The sequence below is a fragment of the Cyphellophora attinorum genome, assembly GCF_001299255.1.
Source record: "Cyphellophora attinorum strain CBS 131958 chromosome Unknown Contig5, whole genome shotgun sequence".
Taxonomy (NCBI): Eukaryota; Fungi; Ascomycota; class Eurotiomycetes; order Chaetothyriales; family Cyphellophoraceae; genus Cyphellophora; species Cyphellophora attinorum.
The window spans coordinates 440,330-461,133 of record NW_017253233.1 but is presented as its reverse complement, the minus strand read 5'-3'; the positions used below and the strand labels follow the sequence as shown (position 1 = coordinate 461,133).

Below are 20,804 nucleotides of genomic sequence, written 5' to 3'. Positions count from 1 at the left end.
AGCGCGCTATTGCCATTGATTCCACCTACCGATGAGATCGACCTGTAGTAATTGACTGCTTTACCGCGCTGCTCTCCTGTACTGTGACCATCCTTGTACCCGTTCGAATTATTTTGCTGCGCTTTCGCTTGGAGGAAACAGAGCACAGAGCAACTCAGGGCGTTGAATTACAGCATCAGATCGCAGGCACGACAGTGCATTTACTGTGACACGCTCCTTCCGCATCAGCAAGAACTACCCGGGGCGCTCTCTTCCGTACCGCACGCTGGCCCGAAGCCGCGACCCATGATGGACATGCACTGAAGAGACCTCGATTCTGTTTGGTGTTCATTGGTCAAGCATACTTAACACATCTTGGATGGAGTTGCTCTTGGTCTAGTCTGGGACGATGCAGTCCTTCAACTTTGCGTCTCGACAGTCTGCGGCGGATGGCATGGACGACGCAGCGAGCCGCTATGTGCCCAGCTCTATCTACAGCGGTGGAGGGCAGTCTAGAGCACCCAGCACCGCTGTCCAATTCACTCCTATGCCGGTGGGCGGCCCGTTCCAAGACACCCCTCGACCGGACACGCACAATGGAGATCGAAACGGAGACCGACCCCGAGCTTCGGCGTACTTGAACGTTCACGATCCGGTAGCGATGCATCTCCTGGCCGAAACGGCAATGGTAGATAGCAAGGACTACGAGGTCCTCTCGTATGAAGAGTTGGAGCAGTTGAAGAAAGAGAAGAAGTTTTTGGACAACAGAGTCGAGTCAACACGGCGGAAATTGGCCCTCGAAATAAAAGTTCGAGATGCTGCGCAGTCCCTGAACAGACTATACACCCCTAAGGGCCGCACACCTAGTATCGATTTCAGCGGAGATGCGAACGGCCACTCGCCCCCAAAACAGCGCAAGCGGAATTTCCTTGGTAGCAAAGGCAGTATCAATGAAGCGTCCTCTAGGGCAGACGATGAATATATTGCAAGTGCGAAGCGGGTGGAGGTTGTTAGCCAGGAATTGTCAGACTTGGAAAAACGATTGGAAACCTGCGACAGGCGACTATTGCAGCACACGGCAGGTATCCTACAGATGACACACCGTGGTCTGAAGAAGAATGTCCGAAAAACCCAGCTACCGCACAGCCCCGAGAGCATGTCGAGTCAGAACCGCAACACGTACTATATGGACACAATGAACGACTTCGACGAGCGGAGCCTATACCAAGTACCTGATTACGTTCGGGAGGCTCACATATCTGGCTTGCCGCCTCTAAATGCTGCGGGCCCTGATGTTCGTGCACTGGATGAGATGGCTGGGCGACTCGATCAGCTTGCAGCTCGGATGCATGCCATGATTAAGCAAACCGGATCGCAAGAGCATTTTGAGCCACCTCCAGAGCAACAGCCAGATCGAGCGAATTCCTTGCAGAATCAACTTGGCTATCTGGAACAAGGCCTTGATGTTATGGAAGGCGCGCATGAACGACTCCTCAGCAGTGTTCAGTCGGATCAAGACACCGGCGAGCAGCTCCACGAAGTAAACGCTCGACTTGGCAGTATGCTAGCTCGGACTAACTCAGTGAGTCGAAGTCCAGTGGAGGAGACTCACGCGCCACAGGATAGGGACCTCCAGGCACAGCTCGCTTTCTCGAGTGATGCATTGGACCGCTTAAACAAGCGGATAGACTCATTAGTTGAGCAGAAGGACATCTTGACGAGACAGATACAGCAGCAACGAGATCTCAACAGCAAATCGGACGCACAGCGTGATGCTCGAATTCATGAGCTCGATGGCCAGCTCGAGACCACGAAACGACAGCTTTCAAATAGCGATCAAGAAAGCCAGCAGCTGCGGGAGCAGCTCAACGCAATGATGGAGCAGCTTGACCAGGCAAAACAGGAAAGCGTGCTTCTGAGCCAGCGGCAGGACGATAGGTCCGCATTAGAAGAGCAACAGCGGCAGCAACAACAAGAGCTCGAGAAGTCCCAGTCAGACTTGCAGTCAAGAACACAAGAACTCGACAAATCACATGGGGAGATGCAGAGACTTGAGTCCGAGATTGTCAGAATGACTACAGAGCTGACTATGGCACGAGCAGAGCTTGACAGTGCGTACGGATCTCGAGCACAACGAGCCGCCGATGTGTCCTCCAACCCCGCTGTGCAGAAGGAAATAGAGGACCTGAAACGGGAGCTTCGAGAAACTATCGAAGACTATGAAGTCATGACTAAACAAAGCATAGAGGCTGAGAAGGAACGAGACAAATATGAGGAAAGGATCGATAATCTCGAGCATAAGTGTGAGACCCTCGAGACTCAACTGAACGAGGAGAAAGTCAAATGGATGGGCGTGAAGACAGGAGCGCCGAATGACTCGACGTCGGCTATGGTGTTGAAGAATGAATTTAAGAAGATGATGCGCGACACCAGAGCCGAGCAGACGAGGGCGTACAAGGTAGGCTTGCAACCCCTCCGGCGTCAGATATGTACTAACTATGTCCAGGCCGAACAAGAAGAAAGACGTCGTTTGGAAGGCATTTTACGGCAGCTACGCAAAGAAAACGGACAGGCCACGCCAAAGAAGATGCTGTCGCCAGCGGTTCTGCAGACAGGCGAATAGCAGGACCTTGGATGGACATTGATGATAATGACCGGAGGCTTGACCCTCTCGTAACAGAAAGATGATCTTGCGTTGGGTGTACAACATTGGCCTAGCATGTTCTGGCGTAATGGATGGATCTGAGCACGACTGCAGACAAGTCGATTGGCAGCATTGCATACCTTGGATGGTCAGATGGGTCTGGAGCTCCCACAGGATTCAGGAAAATATATTGTTTACTTTTTATCAAGAACTTGAAGCATGTACATCACAACAAGAGGAAGCGGGTCAAGAGATCAGGGCAGTGGGTCAGGTCTACGGTGTCAACGCAGCTAAAAGTGAAGCAAGAGCAGGGACGATCGAAGATCTGATGTTGGGTAAGAACGATATTCGAAAACGCGGAACGCACGTACTGAATGCTCTTCTCACTCCATCGAGCTGCAGCTTTTACGTGTTGTAACGCAAAGACTATCACATTCGTTTAGGCCTGCATTACCAAGCACCACACTTCCAGCTCGCAAAATGAGTCTGTCGTCCGCTCGCTCCCATCTCTACGATGCCAGGTGGGCCTCAGCCGAGAACCTCGCGCCAACGCAGCCCTCACGACCGCGCTAGCGACTGAAGTCCTTCTCAGAGGGCGCACAAAGCGACCAGAATCGTGGCTTTGATATCTCAGCAAAGGAAGGCACACCGGCTGCGAGGTATCGCTCGCCATCCTCTTCCACCGAGTCGCAGATCCTCAAGAACATCCCGCTCAACCCTGCCGAGCCATTGCAGCCGCGCCAGCCACCTCCTGAGCGGAGTCCCACGCCAGATGGCCTGCCTTCGTTCGGGTCCAAGGAGGCCCAGGAGCTCAGATTGCAGCCAGGAGGGGCCTTTAGACGTCGGCTGCGCGCTGTGCTGAGCAGAGACCATACCACCCATGGCACCGAATTTCACAGCATGAGGAGCGGGTCCGATGAAGCCCGCCCGGCGTCACCCGATCAGCCAAACGGTATGATTCCTATGGATTTGACAGGGCGGCTCCTCGGCCGGGAAGACTCTAACTCGATCCCCCAGCGGAAATCGAAGTACAATAGTCCTGCCGGCCTCCCGAGGGGCGTAGTTGTTGCAGATGGTCCTGGCCCTTTAGCTACGGCTGACGACGGGACATACGTGTACGGCAGATTCCGTGGCAGGATGAGCCAGCATGGAGTCGGAAATCGAACGCTTGCTAATCACCCACTGGCACGTCGTCTCGAATCTAAGCAGACTGCCTCAGCTTCACGGGAATCAGAAGCTCAATCAGCGGCGTTCCAGAGCTGGGATCGACTGTTCGAAGAGCTCCCACGATCGGTCCACGCTTGGCTACGATTGCAGATCCGTCTGTTGACCAGCCTGTTTCCGAGACGAGACAAGACAGCAGTGAGGAATCGAAGCAGGGAGGCATATGTTCGTGGTGCTACGGCTGGCTCTGCTGCAAGCCGGCTGGGAGTGTGGACGAGGACACATTCGTTCCATAAAGCTTTAACTCTACGGGGAGGCCACTGTGGCAAGTGTGGCGGTATCATTACAGTCGACTTGCAAATGAAGATGTCATCATTATGCTATTCTTGTTTCATGAGGATGCTTCCCGTGGACCCACGCCATGGAGGCCTCTCAGCCTTCGACGAGCTCGTCGCGACCCAACATGGCAGCCATAGGATCTTGAGCCGATAGCTTGCTTCTCTTGTACGCTTCCATCTCCTCCTCCGATATCCCTGACTGAAGCTCGAAGATGGTGCGTTTCTTCGTCCTGCCACTGTCGCGCTCATCTTGCTCTTTTTGCTGCTTCTCTGATCTATTCACGACCGCGGCACTCGGCGCATCCGCTGCCGTGTTTGATTCTGCGTCTGCAACCTCCGCATTTGCCTTCTCCGAGCCATTCTCGACCTGCAAAAGATCGATCCCCTTCCGCCGCCCTTCGGCCTCGGCAAACGCCACTTTTCCTTCCTCGCCGGTGCAGTAGCTGTTTCGTACAGTCGAGTGGCAGCACGCATAGCCCCATGTGAAGTTCGTCCACCAGCTGCCGAAGATCGAGGTGTGGTTGTTGGGATGTACGTCTTCGGGGTATTTGCTTCTGGCGACGGGCGCGGTCTTGGTTGAGGAATTTATTGGTAGGCCGGTTGACGTATATTCTGTGTAGGCTGATGTTGCGGTGATGGCTTTCCGTTTTGCGGTTGTTGCGGGTTGTGTTATGCTTTTGGTTGCTCCAGCATCGGATGCTGTGATCTGAGGGATGCCGTCGCCGGCACCGTACTTGCTAAGAAGGTACTGTCGCTGTGCGTCCTTTTTTGCAGTGGCCTCTGCTTCCAGTTTCTTGATCAGTAAGGCGCCTTCCGTGGGATTGGCTTGGAGATGCAGCTTCGATGCGTTCGGCAAATTCGACTCCTGTGACTCCCAAGCATATTTCTGAGCACGCTCAAATGCCTCGGACTCCGAAGGCCGCATGAATCCTTGGTCTGCTAGATCGCCGCCAGTGTCTTGCTTTGTTTCTGTGTCCATACTGCGTGTCTTGGGGTCGTACCTGGCGGAGTCGAGGTCGAGGTTTTTCAGATACCCTGCCGTGTCCTCTCTCAGTCGTAATTGTCGGGTAGATGTGGGTTGTGACCGGCCCATGTCTGTCTCTTCGCCATAGCGGACGTCTGAGTCGGCGATATCGCCATCTTCGGGCGCTTTCTGACTGCTCGTGGCCTTCTTGATCGCCTCAAGATCCTCGTACTCCTTCACCACCGCATCGTACTCTTTGGGGTCGTACCCATTCCACCGATCTCGCTTCGCATCCCATCCCAACTTCACGCTGTCCACTGCCTCGTCCGCTTGTATGTCCTTCCCAGTATACTTCGCGCCCGTCTTCCTTGGCCGACTCAGACACTCTTTCGTCTTATGTGTCATGGCACCACAGTTCTCGCAGGCGCCTTTGCGGAATTTGGTGGCGGCGGGGCCCAGCTTCTTGCCGCGATCGTACCATTTTGCCTTGTCGAGGGTGTCCTTGGGCGCGGCGTGGAGACGCTGATGTTCGAGGTAGTCGGCATCGCCTTGGATGTCGTCTGTGACGTAGAAGGGTTTCTGGGAGATGAAGGATGGGATGTATTCGTTGCGGGAGGTGTCTTGCGCCGGAGGCGGATTGGTTGGCGGCATTGGAGTGCTGGCCGGCTCGAGGGCCTCGAAGGGAATCTCTTTATGTCTAACAGTCTCTGAGAATGATCCGAGGACAGTGGGATGAGAGCAATGCACCGTGTTGCAGAGGCAAGGCAGGCAAGTGCTACTGTTGGCTTGAGTTGGAGACGCTGGACGATTATTTGCGAGTTTGGCGTGTCAACCGGCCTGAATTAGGTCCTCAAAGTGTCGTCACTTGCCGCTTGAGAAGAACCTCATTCCAAGCAGTAAATGACATATCCTCTTGAACATCACACCGACGCGTGCAGACCCTGACATATCGATCCTGTCACGAGTCTTACAGACCAGACCCTCCCGTAGACGCGTCCAGAAATCGACGAAGCTGGCCTCGTCGTCGCAAAGATGCTGATATGGACCGGCTCCTTCTCGCCTCTTCATACCCCTCCATAACAACAACATGGATGGCTTCCGCGTTCGACTGAACTGCATTGATCACTACCAGGCTGTCCCTCACGATGAATTCGATCCGCCAGTTCCGTTGGCAGCAGCTGCTCTCAGCAAGAAGGAGCGGCCCAGGGTGTCAGTTTTACGAGTGTTTGGGGCCACCGAGACCGGCCAGCGCGTGCTCATGCATATACATGGCGCTTTCCAGTACACCTACCTCGAGTATGCTGGTAGCCTTCTTCCACACGATGTCGACGTCGCCATCCAAAACCTGCACCTGTCCATCGACCATGCCCTCGCAGTCAGCTACAGAAAGAACATATACGAGGGCACCCATCGCTATGTTGCCCACATCTCGCTGGTCAAGGGTGTCCCATTCTACGGCTACCACGTGGGCTACAAGTTCTACTTGAAGATCTATCTGCTCAATCCCCTCCACATGAACAGAATGGCGGACTTGATGCGGGAAGGTGCCATCATGAAGCGCGTGCTTCAGCCATACGAGAGCCATATGCAATACATAGCCCAGTGGATGTGCGACTACAATCTATACGGCTGTGGCTATATCGATTGTGGGAAGGTCAAATTTCGTTCTCCTGTGCCCAACTACCACGAGATCGACGGTGATCTGCACCAATGGCACAATCAATCTATTCTACCAGAGAACATTTCCGACGAGACTGTGCTGCCTAAGCAGAGCCACTGTGCACTAGAAGTGGACCTTCGCGTCGAGGATATCCTGAACCGCCACGACGTTGAACACCGGCCGTTACATTACGACTTCATTGAGCGGCTGAAGCCTATTCCTCTGGATGCGAAGCTCGTTCAGAGTATGAAGGGGCTTTGGCAAGATGAGACGCGGCGTAGAAAGGCAAGAATGGGTCTGAAAGATCCTAACAGCACTCCCTTCCCTCCAGAAGTACTCGTCACGATGTCAGCTGATCCAAGGAACGTGTCTTCTGGTGGATGGATTCATGAGCAGGAGCTTCGGCAAAAGATTGACCAGCTGGCTGCAGATGAGCGCAGCAAAAGCGAGAACGCTGACCTCAAGTTTGAAAGCTATGTCAAGCCTGTAGCACTGGAAGCCCAGGTCCAAACTGCCCTCGACAGTGTCGAAGACCTTTACTCGCATAATATGAAGAGACACAACGACGTCGCGACATTGCAGACGAGGGACAGCATCGGTGAAGTCGTCGTGGACGAACAGCTTATTCATGGAGTCAATGGGCATCAACGCTCCAGCGAAGAGGAGCGACCACCAGATGAGCGTGCTGATGAGCAATCCGCACATTCGAGCGAACATGACAACGCGAATAATGGGACGGAAGTACTCATAAGCTCATCCGAGTACGAGAAGTATGGTGTACATCGAGCTGGTGCCGATTTCGACCCGACAGCAGACGATTTTGAAATTCCGGATGAGTTTGCACCGGACTCTCGCAAAGGCACGACGAAGCGCATCCGCTTCGCGCCTGCCAGGAGGTCACGAAAGCGACGAAAGTTGCTGACTGATGAAATTGAAGCTCTCTCTGATCTCCCGGCAGAGGACAGTGACAATTTCAACGACAGCGGCATCGAGGACGAACCAGCTGATCACGAGGAGAAGGCAGACGCTGGCGACACTTTATCTGACATTCTCCTCAAGCAAACCCAGCGTCCAGCTGCTTCGTCTGCAGTCCGTCAAGACATCCCGCGTCCGTCTCAGAATTCTACGTTGAAGTTTCCAGTTGTAAAAGACCCTCAAAATCCTGATACCATCTCACGCCTTAGCCAGGCCAGCGGTCGATCGCAACCATCGACGCAGAAGTCGCTGGTGAAGACGGATGATCAGCCGTCTGCCTACAGCAAGGCTATGGCGGTATCCTCACCCTCCATGGCTACGAAGACACTCACATCCCCCGCCTCTGGCAAAAGTTCCGCTCCATCATCATTGCAACGGGTGCGTCTGCCAGGACTTCAGGCACATGGAAGCCAAAGCACGGTTCTGGTCTTGCAGACACGGCCACCAACGTCTCAGGTGGTAGCTACGACAATAAGTAGCACTGGCCTTCCCGATCAGATCTACCAAGAAGCATTCTATAGCGACGAAGCGGACGTGCCTGACCAAGCTCGCGAGTATGCCGGGCGAGAATTCAAGCTTGAGAGCGGCACCATTCCCTATCTTCCAGAGTTTGATCCAACCGGTATGTCAGCTGCGACCAAGGGCGAGAAGCCTGCAATAGTCGTCGATCGCGTTGCAGAGGACATCGCCGATAATCAGCGACGAAAACGATGTACTCATACGTCTTGGGCTATAGCTGATCCACCACCAAGACCAGCCGGGGTCCTTGTTTGGCTGGATGCCCAAGCAACGGCACGTGATACATTACTACAAGAAACAAAGGCAGGCCAATCAAATTCTCCACGAGCTGTACGCTCACAGATCGAAGCACCTACACCGAAGAACAAGCACGGCTTCAAGTATTCCGGGAAGCAAGCATCAAGCTCTGTCCAGCATGCCACACAATACATGTCAACAATGGCACTAGAAGTGCATGTCAACACACGTGGCAAGCTTGCACCAAGCCCGGAGCATGACGAGGTCGCGTGCATATTTTGGTGCGTTCAGAATGACGACGCCGAAGATTTCGAGTCCAATGTTTTGGACAAAGCAAACCTGCGCATGGGTCTACTGGCACTAGCTGAGGACGAGCGCGGTGCGGCACAATTCAGACGATCAGCCACGTCACTTGGTGAAGTTGATGTCGATACAGAAGACACCGAGCTGGACATGTTCACTAGACTGGTAGACATCGTCAGGGCATATGATCCAGACATTCTTACTGGGTACGAAGTCCATAATTCATCCTGGGGCTATCTCATCGAGAGGGCGCGGGTGAAGTACGACATGAACTTATGCGACGAGATCTCTAGGATGAAGTCACAGAGTCACGGTCGATTTGGCAAGGACGAAGACAGGTGGGGCTTCAATCACGCCAGCACCATCCGAGTGACTGGGCGCCACACCATCAACGTTTGGCGCGCGATGAAAGGAGAGCTCAACCTTCTTCAGTACACATTGGAGAATGTAACCTTTCATCTGCTTCAGAAGAGAGTGCCACATTACCACTTCAAGGATTTGACATCATGGTACAGGTCGAAAGTCCCCCGAGAGCGAGCTCGGGTCCTCGAATACTTCTGTGAACGAGTGCGGATCGACCTTGAGATTCTCGACGCGAATGAACTCGTCGCACGGACCAGTGAGCAAGCCCGCCTGATCGGCGTCGACTGGTATTCTGTCATCAGTCGAGGCAGTCAGTTCAAGGTCGAGAATATAATGTTCCGCATTGCAAAGCCGGAGAATCTGCTCCTACCCAGCCCGAGCAGACGCCAGGTCGGAGGGCAAAATGCCTTGGAGTGCCTGCCACTCGTGATGGAGCCAATGAGTGACTTCTACACGAGTCCGCTGCTCGTGCTAGACTTCCAGAGCCTGTACCCCAGCTGCATGATTGCCTACAACTATTGCTATTCCACATTCCTAGGTCGAGTCGTGAGCTGGCGTGGCACAAACAAGATGGGGTTCAGCAACTATCAGCGACAAGAAGGGCTTCTTGGACTTCTCAAGGACTATGTCAACATTGCACCCAACGGCATCATGTACGTCAAAAAAGAGATCCGCAAGAGTTTGCTCGCCAAAATGCTGTCAGAGCTTCTGGAAACACGAGTGATGGTCAAAAGTGGCATGAAGGTGGATAAAGACGACAAGACTTTGCAGCGGCTGCTCAACAATCGGCAGCTGGCGCTCAAACTGATTGCCAACGTCACGTACGGCTACACCTCAGCCAGTTTCTCCGGTCGAATGCCTTGCAGCGAAATCGCTGATAGCATAGTTCAGACGGGTAGAGAGACATTGGAGAAGGCAATCGCTCTCATCCACAACACGGAGAAATGGGGAGCGGAAGTCGTCTACGGTGACACTGACAGTCTCTTCGTCTACCTCAAAGGTCGAACGCGTGCACAAGCCTTCGATATTGGTGAAGACATTGCTGACACCATCACCAAGCTCAATCCACGGCCTGTCAAGCTTAAGTTCGAGAAAGTCTATCATCCCTGTGTTCTACTGGCGAAGAAGCGCTACGTCGGTTTCAAGTACGAGAGTCGATCACAGACCGAGCCTGACTTTGACGCCAAAGGCATTGAGACTGTCCGCAGAGACGGCACCCCAGCGCAGCAGAAGATCGAGGAGATGGCTTTGAAAGTGCTATTCCGGACGGCTGATTTGAGCAAGGTGAAATCATTCTTCCAAGCACAGTGCGCTAAGATCATGCGCGGGAAGGTGTCCATCCAGGATTTCGTTTTCGCCAAGGAAGTCAAGCTGGGCACCTACAGTGACAAAGGTCCTCCGCCTCCGGGAGCTCTGATCAGCGCTCGACGGATGGTCGAAGATGCACGTCTAGAGCCACAATACGGTGAGCGTGTCCCATACGTAGTTGTCACAGGTGGCCCAGGAGCCAGACTCATTGATCGGTGCGTGGATTTGGATGTGCTTCTCCACGATGCACAGTCTGAGCTCGACGCGGACTACTACATCACGAAGAATCTGATTCCGCCTCTCGAGCGCATATTCAATCTGGTCGGTGCCAATGTCATGCAGTGGTACGATGAGATGCCAAAGTACCAGCGTATACGGCGGATTGAAGCAGGAGTTGCAAGCGACGGACGAGAAGTCAACGCAGCGAAGAAGACATTGGAGGCTTACATGAAGAGCTCGACGTGCCTTGTGTGTAAGGACTCGTTGGACACTGGCAGTCCCATTTGTAGCAGCTGCCTTGACCAGGCTCCTCACAGTCTTCTACTCCTCAAGGCGAAGCTGGCACGAGCACAACAGAGGTCTGCAGGGCTGCTGAAAGTCTGCCGCTCGTGCTCGGGTTTGAGCTGGAATGAGTCTGTGAGGTGTGACAGCAAGGACTGTCCGGTGTTCTACACTCGGACGAGGACCAGGGCAGCATTGACGAATGATGAGGCTGTCTTTGGGCCTATCGTGAGTCTGCTGGAGGAAAAGCAGAACGAGAGTATCGACTGGTGATGCATTGGCATCCAGGCATCTTTATAGGCGTTATAGGACATATGATACCCCGGACAAGGCATAACAGGACTGGTGATAATTCAGCAGCGAATAGCGTACCCAGAGTACGTGTCATGTAATCAACATGTGTGTCTTCTGGTGTGTGAAAAAAATGTGTCTACATCCAGGTAATAAATATATTTTCTGGCTCAAGGCAGACCGGTTGACAACGATCATCTGGTGCTGTTTGAACAGCGAGTCACCTCTCTGCCTCGACTGCCATTCTTTGCGCTGACCTCATCGTCCTCGACGCCTACTGCGTTGCCCTCACAGCCTCATCTGTACCAGTCTCGAACGTCCCGAGATTTCACCTGATGTTGTGCAGGTTTTAGCCGCAGGCATTATGTCATGCGGGGAGGCCTCGACTTCCATCAATTGCATCTAAACACGTCCACGTACGAGACCCGACTCTGTTGCATATGACATTCTCTAGCATTGACTTCAACGGGCGTTTGACTGGCGTAGGCTGTCATTGAGATACTCATTCATATCTCAGCATGTTATAGCATTCCGTGCTGGAGACCATGGGTCCTTTCCAATGGTTTCTGTTCGTTTACGTCCTCGGCGGGCTAACATTTGTTCCGCTGCTGCTCGCTGTAGCGCTCTACATTGGCTGGCGTACGCTTCCAGTTGAAGAGCCGAATGCTGCGAAGGCAAAGGCGAACGATCCAGGCCAGCTCACACGTTCTGGCGACGAGAAGCTGGTCTTCAAGACCGCAACGGATGACCTAGCAGAGAAGTTCCACCGGAAGCATGATTCAGATGTCGCGGCCGGCTACTTCGCTGTGTGTCGAGAATGGATACCGGGCGGTGTAAACGGGAAGCCTCCAGATCGGCTGACTCCCGCGGGCGAGGAGATATCGAAAGAATCACCCAGTGTATACCAGACGATGTACCGCAGCCTGTTCGACCGCTCCCAAAAACCGACCATCGAACCGCAGAAGGATGGCGCCGGCAAGAGTACGAAACGGGCGAACAACATATTCTACGTCGTCCTGAGACACGGTCATCTGATGCTATACGATGACATACAGCAGTTGGAAGTGAGATACGTGATCTCGCTCGACTACCATGATGTTGACATCTACGGAGGAAGTGAAGAGCCGCTTCCCGAGGGCGAGCTGTGGGTCAAGAGACATGCTATTCGGATGACGAGGAAGGCGTCTAAGGGCTTTACAGAGAAACCATCGCTACCATTCTTCTTGTTTAGCGAGAACCTGTCAGAGAAAGAAGACTTCTATCATGCGCTGCTCAAGAACCAAGAGCGTTCAGTGCCAGATGCACCCGTGGCCGAGGACTTCGACACATCGTTCATCGTCTCGCTGGTCCAGAAACTACACTCATCGGAAGAACAGCTTCAGACACGATGGCTCAATGCGTTTGTGGGCAGACTGTTCCTAGCAACATACAAGACGCCCGAAATGGAAGACTTCATACGTGCTAAGCTCACCAAGAAGATCTCCCGAGTCAAAAAGCCAACATTCGTTACCCGCATATCACTCCACAAGATTGATACTGGTAGCGGTGCTCCTTTCCTGACCAATCCCCGACTGAAGGATCTTACCGTCAATGGTGACTGTGTAGCGGAGATGGACGTTGAGTACACGGGTGGCTTCCGCATCGAGATCGGCGCAACTGCCGGATCGATCTGGGTAAGCGCTTTGGTGCAAGAGAAGTCGACATGCTCTTGGCAGTCACGCTGAAGCGGGTTCAGGGCCACATGCTCCTTCGTCTCAAGCCACCGCCCAGCAATCGACTCTGGTTCACCTTCGAAAAGATGCCGCAGATGGATCTCGCGCTCGAGCCAATTGTGTCGTCACGTAAGATCACCTACGGGATCATTCTGAGCGCTATGGAGAGCAGGATTCGGGAGGTCTTTGCAGAATCTCTTGTGTTGCCATTCTGGGACGACATTCCGTTCCTTGACACCACTGGACAGAAGCACCGTGGTGGTATTTGGAAGCGAGAGAAGAAGGACAATGACGTTGAGATTCCAGACGAGACACCCGAAGATGAAGGGGAGACAGCCGCGGGGACCGCCGAGGATATGAAGGCTATCAAGCAGGACGACCGAAACTGGAGTATGCCTGCATTGGCGGGTGGCAGTGGTGATCAAAGCGCCAGACCTGGAGACAGGAGGTCAATCGCATCCTTGCCTGGTGCGGATGGCACAACTGCTGAAGAAGAGAAGACCCCTCCCGCGAAAGTGCCGAGGATACTTCGCACGCCCTCGTTTGGGAATGTCGCGGATCCTAAAGTGACGGCCAATCACGCCGACAGCGACTACACGAAGTCAGATGGCTCATCGGAGGCTACACCGAAACGCGAAGCAGCTGCGTTTCTGAAGGATCTGTCAGCCAGGAGTCCACCAGAATCCCACGAAGGCTCTCCTCCGAAAGAGTCAGCAATGGCAGAGGCGCTGTCGAAAGGTCGCTCTGGTAGTAGTGCCTCGAAAGCATCAGTCGACAGCACGACGGCAGCGCCTCGAGACTCGACCATCGAGCTGCCTAAGACTATGCGTGGCATTGATTCGAATTCTTCCTCCAGACCGGCAACGCCGGCTGATCCAAGTCGGGAGTCGAAACGCTCCTCAACATATGATGAATCGAAGCCAAACAAGACGCTTGTACAGCAAGCAAGATCCATGACTGCAGCCGATCGAAAGCAGGCTCTTGCCTCTGCGACCGCAGCGGCGCAAAAATGGGGCTCGTCGCTGGGCTGGGGTGTCTTGAAGAACAAAAAAGAGGCAGCTGGAACAGATCAGGCATCAAGAAATAACGAGCCTCCGACTCCTACTGCACCCATGGGTCGTGGACAGCCATTACCGCCTCCTGGTCAGCCTCTCCCTCGACCGAACAAGCCGAACAATCTTATGTCTAATATTCCTTTCATGGCATCAAAGAAGCCCACGTTGCCAAAGAGGTCCGACACGAACGCAGCAACGAGCGTCTCACCGAAGCCGTCACCTCAACTCAAACCATCACAGCCACCCCCTCTTCCCCACCGGCGACGCAGAAGAAGCACAAAGCACAGTCTCGACCAGAGCGATGGCGGCGACGATCTCCTTGTAGTTGAAGCCCCAACCGAATCAGCCCCAAACAGTCCCCAGGTAGAACGCAACATAAATCGCGACAGCTTCTTCGGCCATGGCGAGCATGCGGATGACCTACCGCCAGACTACTCGGGAAGCGGCTATGGCCTGGACCGTGCCGACTCGCCTCCACCTCAGCGTGTCAGCAATGCGCGGCGCCAAGACATGGCCCAAGCGTCACATGATCCTTCCTCTACAAAGAACGCCCCTTCCGAAAGCAGCACACCTGACCTCTCAGACAAGGAGGTCGCGCTAAGCCAGCGGCCGGCTGCGCCTGCACTGCCACCTCGTGCTGTAGCGCCGGCAGCCGTCGAAGATGAGATGCAGCTCCCGCGACCACCACCACCGGCTCGAACGGGATCGGATACGAGTGGTGACTCACCTCGGCTTTCGAGAATTCCGAGCCCCAGTCCGAGTCGGTCGGCGACGAGTAAAGGCAGGAAGGCGCTGGGGCTGAACAAGAAGTCGAGTAATCTGAGCTTGGGGGCTAGGAGTGCTACGCCTGATGCTGGGTGATAGTGATGGTTCGGTACGCGGGCTGCGAATATGGTAGAGTTGGGAATATGATGGAGACGAAGGGTCAGGCTACTCGGTATCATAATATCAATGGAAGAGAACCCATGGACCTTGCACCGTGGACAAAAGTGTCAATGTGTGCGTAGATGGTTGAACGCCTGGTCAGGTCCTAGGGCGACCCCCTTCCCAAGATCACACCCTGCGCTGTCTGAATCCTTCGCAGGATGGATCAAGCCACTCGTCGTCAGGAAGCCTCGCGAAATTCAGCTAGACATTCACACGAACCCAGGCAAGCAAGCTGAATTCCCGAATAGTCGGACAGTCTGGTGAGTGTTGAGCTTCGGATCGAATCGCACCGTCAAAGTATCCTGCGGCACCGGGTCTTGAGCGCGCTGGTCACGCGGTACTAGTGATTCACACCAGTCGCTCGCTAGCAATCGATGCGTACCGCTGTCTCGCATACGGTGACGTTGGCAGCTAGGCGGACTTGGGAACCTCGCGAAGCACGAACCTTCGTGTCACTGTGATCTCCCGGCCTGTCTAGGTAGTTGACCTTGCACACAAGGCCGATCTGAACCGGCCTACAGCTAACGTCAGCAGACAAATGTTGTGAGTGTTCGCAGCTCTACAGTTCCTCACAGCCGTTCAGAGTGGCTTTGTTATCCGTCGGCCGGATGCGGATGTGTTCACAGCTGGGACCATTCTGGACGCATTCGATGGTTACGCTACATAATGCATTCCTTTGTTGACGACAATACAATGCGTCCGATGGACATCTTATAATCGATCACTGCTCTGCCAGAGCGACTCTTGTAGTTGTCATCTCCAGGCGCATCTACGAAACGAATGCGTATACTGTCTTCTCGACAATCAAACATGCGGGCACAAAGAGTGATGTGCGCAATGCTTACTTGCTGGGCTCTGCTCTGCAGTAGCTTTGCCCTGGCGACAGATGTGGACACGCCGAGCGACGCACAAGTCGCTCCAGATGTTTGGGAGCCTGATTTCAGCGAATACGGCCAACATCCAAGCCCCGGACCCGCACTTAGAGAGTTCCTTGAGAAGCGTCAGCTTGGGACGGATCCCCCCGCCAAAGACCTAACGGGACAAACGACTCCTGGAGGTGGGAGGTATCCGAAGCAGAATCCGCCGGTCACAGGATACGGCGGTCAAGTGTGGGAATGTCCCAATAGACGTATGTTGATCTTTCCTTACTATCTGCTATGCGTATGACAACTAACGGTTTCTACAGAATGGGGAGTTTCGGAGGGTGGTGAATACAACAATGTATGCAGACGAGTCAAGATCGAGAACGGAAAATGCTATCCATTCCATTGGAGTGGGGCGTTGAAAACCTTTGTTCCCGATCGCGACATCACCTGCCAGCTGTGGAGATACAATGATTGCACCGCCCGCGGTGATTACTATACCGACAAGAAAATGAAGGAAGACTACCTGATGAACGCCACACAGATGGCCTTAATGAGGGGCTTGCCTGTTGGTTATGTGCCGAGAGTCACTTGGCCCGGCATCGAGAATTACATGGACAACAAGATGTGTGAATTCTACCGGATCAATATCGATTATGGGACCCCCCAGGGCTTCAAATGCTTCAAACTAGGCACGGGTGGCCCAGTGGGCCTAGGCACTTAGAGATTCGATGTACATATGGCTGTAGATATGTATGCATGAACAATATGGGCCGCCCCTGGTGTATTTCCAGCGTGACTGTGCCTGGGAACAACAAGGGTCCATGGATTGCCTGGGTTTGACGCCATCGTTCCACCTTCGTTTCATACTCGTGCCGATGGCTCGCACGTTGGCGAGTGCGCACGCGTGTGTCGGAAGTCTTCTCGTCAGAGTGGATGCTAGTCCTCCCGGTATGAGATCTTCCTCATTTCGCCCAACCGTGCCGTTGCCGCTTCCAGAGCGTTACGCAGCTGTAAGATCTCGACCTACGCAATGTCAGCATACTTTAAGAATGATCACGAGGCTGAATCTACTGACCTGTTGCTCCATTTCCCTGACCTTGAATTCATGACCACTGAGTGAAGTATAGTCGACACTCTCACCGTCGTCACGCTGCTTTTGCTTGATGATATCTTGAACCTGCCTCACAAGTGCCCGACAGGCCGTTCCTACTGCTCGGCTGGCTTGCTCCAGGCGATCCTGCGTCTTGGACATGAACGTGGCTTTGACACGGCTTGCCGCTACCAACTGAGCAGTGCTAGCAGCAACGTCATTGGAAGCTACTATCAGCTGCTCCGGGCTGTTACGCCCCGAAATAACTCCATCGGCAGTCTCAATCAAGGTATTCGTTGAGGTCGCAACCGCTTTGGCCGCTGAGATTAGGCCTTCAGTCCAGCGATTGTTCTTCTTATAGAAGGCAGTCCTTGATGACGAGCCACGACCCTCTCGGACGATCTCGGTTTGTGATTCAGTCGCCGCTTTGATCAATTGGGCGATGGCGTTTGTCACGGCCACTGCGGCGTCCAGAATCGCATCGTTGATGCGAAGCTCGAAAGTCGAAAAGCCGTCCCGTGGCTTGCTTTTCATTTTGGCAAGTCGCTGAGCTGCCGCCTCGATCGCATTCGCAGCCTTCGTCAGTTCAGAGTCCACCAAATCTCCAAGATCTCCGGTCGTGCTCAGCTTCGTTCCCTTAGGAGCAAAGGCATCTGCAAGCTTAGAGAGCCTCTGCAGTTTCATGAGAACATCATGGTTGCTGTTGATGACGACATCGCTCTTTTGCATGGGTTCCAATCCTTCGAGACGAAAGGACTGCAAGCTGCGGAAGAAGTTGATTGTCGAAAGTGCAGATTGTCGAGCTGCATCGGTTAACTGGTCTCCCTTTTTCTCTTCTGTTGCAAATCGTGTGAGGCCCTTTGTATTGGATAAGACATCCGCGATCGAGGCCGCGAAAACGGAGACGGTCCGAATTATGTCGGCATGTGGGCTGTTTGGCCCGTCAGCGATAAAGTTGTTGAAGGCAGTGGAGAATTCGGTTGCACTTGAGGACGCTTTCTCGACTTGCGACAAAACGTACGGTGCTGTAGCATTTTGATTTCCAGCCTGCATTGGTGAATCGAGCTCATACATAGCATCGTCCACACGTTGAACACCGCTTTGAAGCACGGAGTCGATGATGTCCTGGATTTTGTTGACGTTGGACTTAATGACCTCGTCAATCGCGCCGTCGAGTGCACCATCGGTCTCGCCGTTGCCTAATTTCAATTCTTCCAGTTCCTCAAGAGCCTGCTCCATGCCAGACTTGTAAATCTCAATTTCATCATCCTTCTCACGCAGTGTGGCTTCGTGGTCACCATTGCGCTCGCTGTGTGTTGATTTGATGGCCTCAAGCTGTCGTGTCTTGCTCCGAAGAGATTCCTCGAGGTCTGCCATTTCACGATTGTACTTGGACAGCATCGAGGACAGCTCAGAACCTTTGGCACGTTCAGCATCTTCAGCCCGCTCGATTGCGAAGCGTAATTCTCGCTTCAACTTCTCAAGCTCTTCGCGATGCGTGCCAGAGAAACGGTCCTTTTCGTGCAAAGCTCGATCGCGTTCTCGGATCATATCAGCGAGTTCCAGGTTCTTCGTCTTCATCTCTCTTTCCAAACGTTCGCGTCTATCGATGGCCTCCTGAGCCGATGCCGCCTTGAGCTTCAGAGATTTGGTGGTCTGAAGTAAATCGAGATGCTCTTGCCGGAGTTGAGAGTACAGCTTAGCGAGCGCTTCGTACTTGGAGCGCCAAGTATTGACCTGCTCCTGTAGTGCCGAAAGCTGGTCGTCCTTTGATTGGTTTTGCATCTGGAAGTTGTGATTAAGCTGGTTCAACTGTTCTTCCAGCGCTTTCATCCTCTGATCGTACTGTTGGAGCATCAACTGGTCTCGCTCATATTGCGCACGAGCATTCAGATTTTCTCTCTCCAGCTCAGCCATCCTGCCTTGCGTCTGTGCTGCCATCTGATCGCGCATGAGCTGTTCTTGCGCCAGCCTTTGCTGCTCAGCTTGCTGCCGTTGTTGATCCTCGAAATCGCGCTGAGCTTGCTGCTGAGCCATCATTTGCTGCCGCTGCTGATCTTCCCACTGTTGCTGAAGCCTTCTTTGCTCGGCCTCATATTCGTCCTGTTGCCTTTGTGCTTCTCTTGACCAGAAGTCTTCCATGTCTTTCGGGTCGTTAGTCTCTGTACGCGGGGCTGGTGACGGTGCTGCCTCTATTTCCTTGGCTGGTCGGCGCGGCAAGGCAGGTTTATCCTCGTCTTCAGCGAGGAGATTCGGTGGGTCTTGCGGTAGCTTCGGGACAGTGATCAGACTTGTGAGATAGCGCAAATTCGAGCATTCGTAATAGAATTTCACCAGGCGGTAATGCTGACCGTCGTAACGACTTCTTAGTGGCTCTAGTGCCTCGTCATCGCCAGTAGTGGTGTGCATGGCTCGGAGCATACTCGTGATGAACTTGTAGATGCCATAACTTTCCTGGACCAGTGGTACAAGGGCCGCAATCCGACATTCATTGTTGTTTCCACCACGGAAATGTGAGAAGATCAACTTTTGAAATGTGTCAATCTGGTCTTGCAGGGTCATCAGATCGGAGATGGTCTCGTACCCTTCATTGGGATCGTTGATGGACTTAAGACTGATATATTCTTCGTATTCGAAAAGACCGTTGAACTCAGGATGCTGACGGTGGAAGGTGAGTTTGGCGAGCAGAAAGAAAACGTATTCGCGGATCAGCGGACCGTAGCCTCGCAGGCCTTCCCCCATCACGCCCCGTGCAAGTGACTCGATCCAGTTGACATTTTGTTGCGCCTCTTTCACGGTTACCGGATGACCTTCTTGCAGGATCTTATGGACAGTGATGAGCGCTTTGAAGGTCTGGATCTCATCAGCCATGACAGGCTGGACCTTCATGCCCGCCCAGAAGGACAGAGAGCTCTTGTTGTCCCAGGTGTAGACGATGCATGATCGAACGTGCTTTCTCTTGGGGGCAGTCTCTTCGATGCTTGTGGCTTTCCGGATGTTGATGGCAAGATCCGACTCCGTTCTGGAGGCGTCGATATTTCGACCAGTCCCCGAAGCCATGGCCGGATATGACATGGGATGTTCAGTGCGACCGTAACCACTATACGCTGCTCCCGACGACCTCCGCCGACCTGTCGTCTCGCGCCCAGGAGGAATGTAGAACGCCAGTGTGGTGGGAGTGGATTACAGTAATCAATGAGACGAACCGCGGCGTTTCCACATCAAAATGCTTTTGACTAGGCAGAAGGAATGCCAGATCTCGAAGATTCGTAACGCTACGAATACAAGCAGTGGATCAGACAATTGCTGCGCCTACGTGCTATGATGCGGCTTACTCGCGTCTGTCAATTACGGCGTGCGAAGCGATCAAGCTTAGTCACTAGGTAGTACGGAGGAGCAAGTAGAGCTATTGCACTGGGTCCATTTCCAAGCATCGGTAACATTCAGTGGAAGTAGGATATCTGAATGGGCGATTGTGATTGTGTATATAATTCATCATTCCATTAATTGCCGACCAGTGCCCGCCTGGAGCCAATCTCGATCGCGGACTTCGAAGCTTCCAACGTGAACTCTGGCTGTACTCACACGACTTCATCAAACGCTTCCGCAATATGTTAATGGAGGTGACATCGTATTTGCAGTCGGAAGCCGTCTTGCTTCTCAAGATTGCGCTATGGACCCACGCATACACGATAGATTTAAAGCGGAGGGTGCTAATTGATGCGCCCAGAAGTCCTCTGACTGTGTTGCAAATCGAATGCTTGCAGACTTCTCTTTGTGCCACACGGGTCTGATGAGGATCTGTGCGCTATGTTCGAGGCCCCTACTGTCTCGGAACGGTAAGTCTGGCACACCTGGGTGTGATCTTGTTTCCGACAGAGGCTCAGTAGCAATCTTATGACTCACTT

General features: G+C 53.4%; 6 protein-coding genes across 6 annotated transcripts; 4 read left to right on the top strand and 2 right to left on the bottom strand.

Annotated features, from left to right (window-relative positions):
• Window positions 1-388: 388 nt before the first annotated feature.
• Window positions 389-2,602, top strand: AB675_6824 (uncharacterized protein; the record flags this gene model as incomplete). Its single annotated transcript, XM_018147144.1, has 2 exons — window positions 389-2,437; window positions 2,486-2,602. 2 exons carry the CDS (start codon window positions 389-391, stop codon window positions 2,600-2,602), a joined length of 2,166 nt encoding a protein of 721 aa, XP_018003349.1.
• A 1,617-nt stretch (window positions 2,603-4,219) lies between these two features.
• AB675_6822 (Pre-mRNA-splicing factor slu7) lies at window positions 4,220-5,740 on the bottom strand (the record flags this gene model as incomplete). The annotated part of the gene is made up of 1 exon (XM_018147143.1): window positions 4,220-5,740. The coding sequence occupies one exon, from the start codon at window positions 5,738-5,740 to the stop codon at window positions 4,220-4,222; it is 1,521 nt and encodes a 506-aa protein (XP_018003218.1).
• A 436-nt stretch (window positions 5,741-6,176) lies between these two features.
• Window positions 6,177-11,228, top strand: AB675_6821 (DNA polymerase zeta catalytic subunit; the record flags this gene model as incomplete). The annotated part of the gene is made up of 2 exons (XM_018147142.1): window positions 6,177-9,987; window positions 10,033-11,228. The coding sequence occupies 2 exons, from the start codon at window positions 6,177-6,179 to the stop codon at window positions 11,226-11,228; spliced, it is 5,007 nt and encodes a 1,668-aa protein (XP_018003285.1).
• A 563-nt stretch (window positions 11,229-11,791) lies between these two features.
• Window positions 11,792-14,874, top strand: AB675_6820 (putative PH domain-containing protein; the record flags this gene model as incomplete). The annotated part of the gene is made up of 2 exons (XM_018147141.1): window positions 11,792-12,919; window positions 12,982-14,874. 2 exons carry the CDS (start codon window positions 11,792-11,794, stop codon window positions 14,872-14,874), a joined length of 3,021 nt encoding a protein of 1,006 aa, XP_018003603.1.
• Window positions 14,875-15,777: 903 nt separating this feature from the next.
• Window positions 15,778-16,527, top strand: AB675_6819 (uncharacterized protein; the record flags this gene model as incomplete). The annotated part of the gene is made up of 2 exons (XM_018147139.1): window positions 15,778-16,069; window positions 16,127-16,527. 2 exons carry the CDS (start codon window positions 15,778-15,780, stop codon window positions 16,525-16,527), a joined length of 693 nt encoding a protein of 230 aa, XP_018003337.1.
• Window positions 16,528-16,742: 215 nt separating this feature from the next.
• On the bottom strand, window positions 16,743-19,956 carry AB675_6818 (Endocytosis protein end4; the record flags this gene model as incomplete). Its single annotated transcript, XM_018147138.1, has 2 exons — window positions 16,743-16,829; window positions 16,882-19,956. The coding sequence occupies 2 exons, from the start codon at window positions 19,954-19,956 to the stop codon at window positions 16,743-16,745; spliced, it is 3,162 nt and encodes a 1,053-aa protein (XP_018003268.1).
• Between the last annotated feature and the right edge of the window lie 848 nt (window positions 19,957-20,804).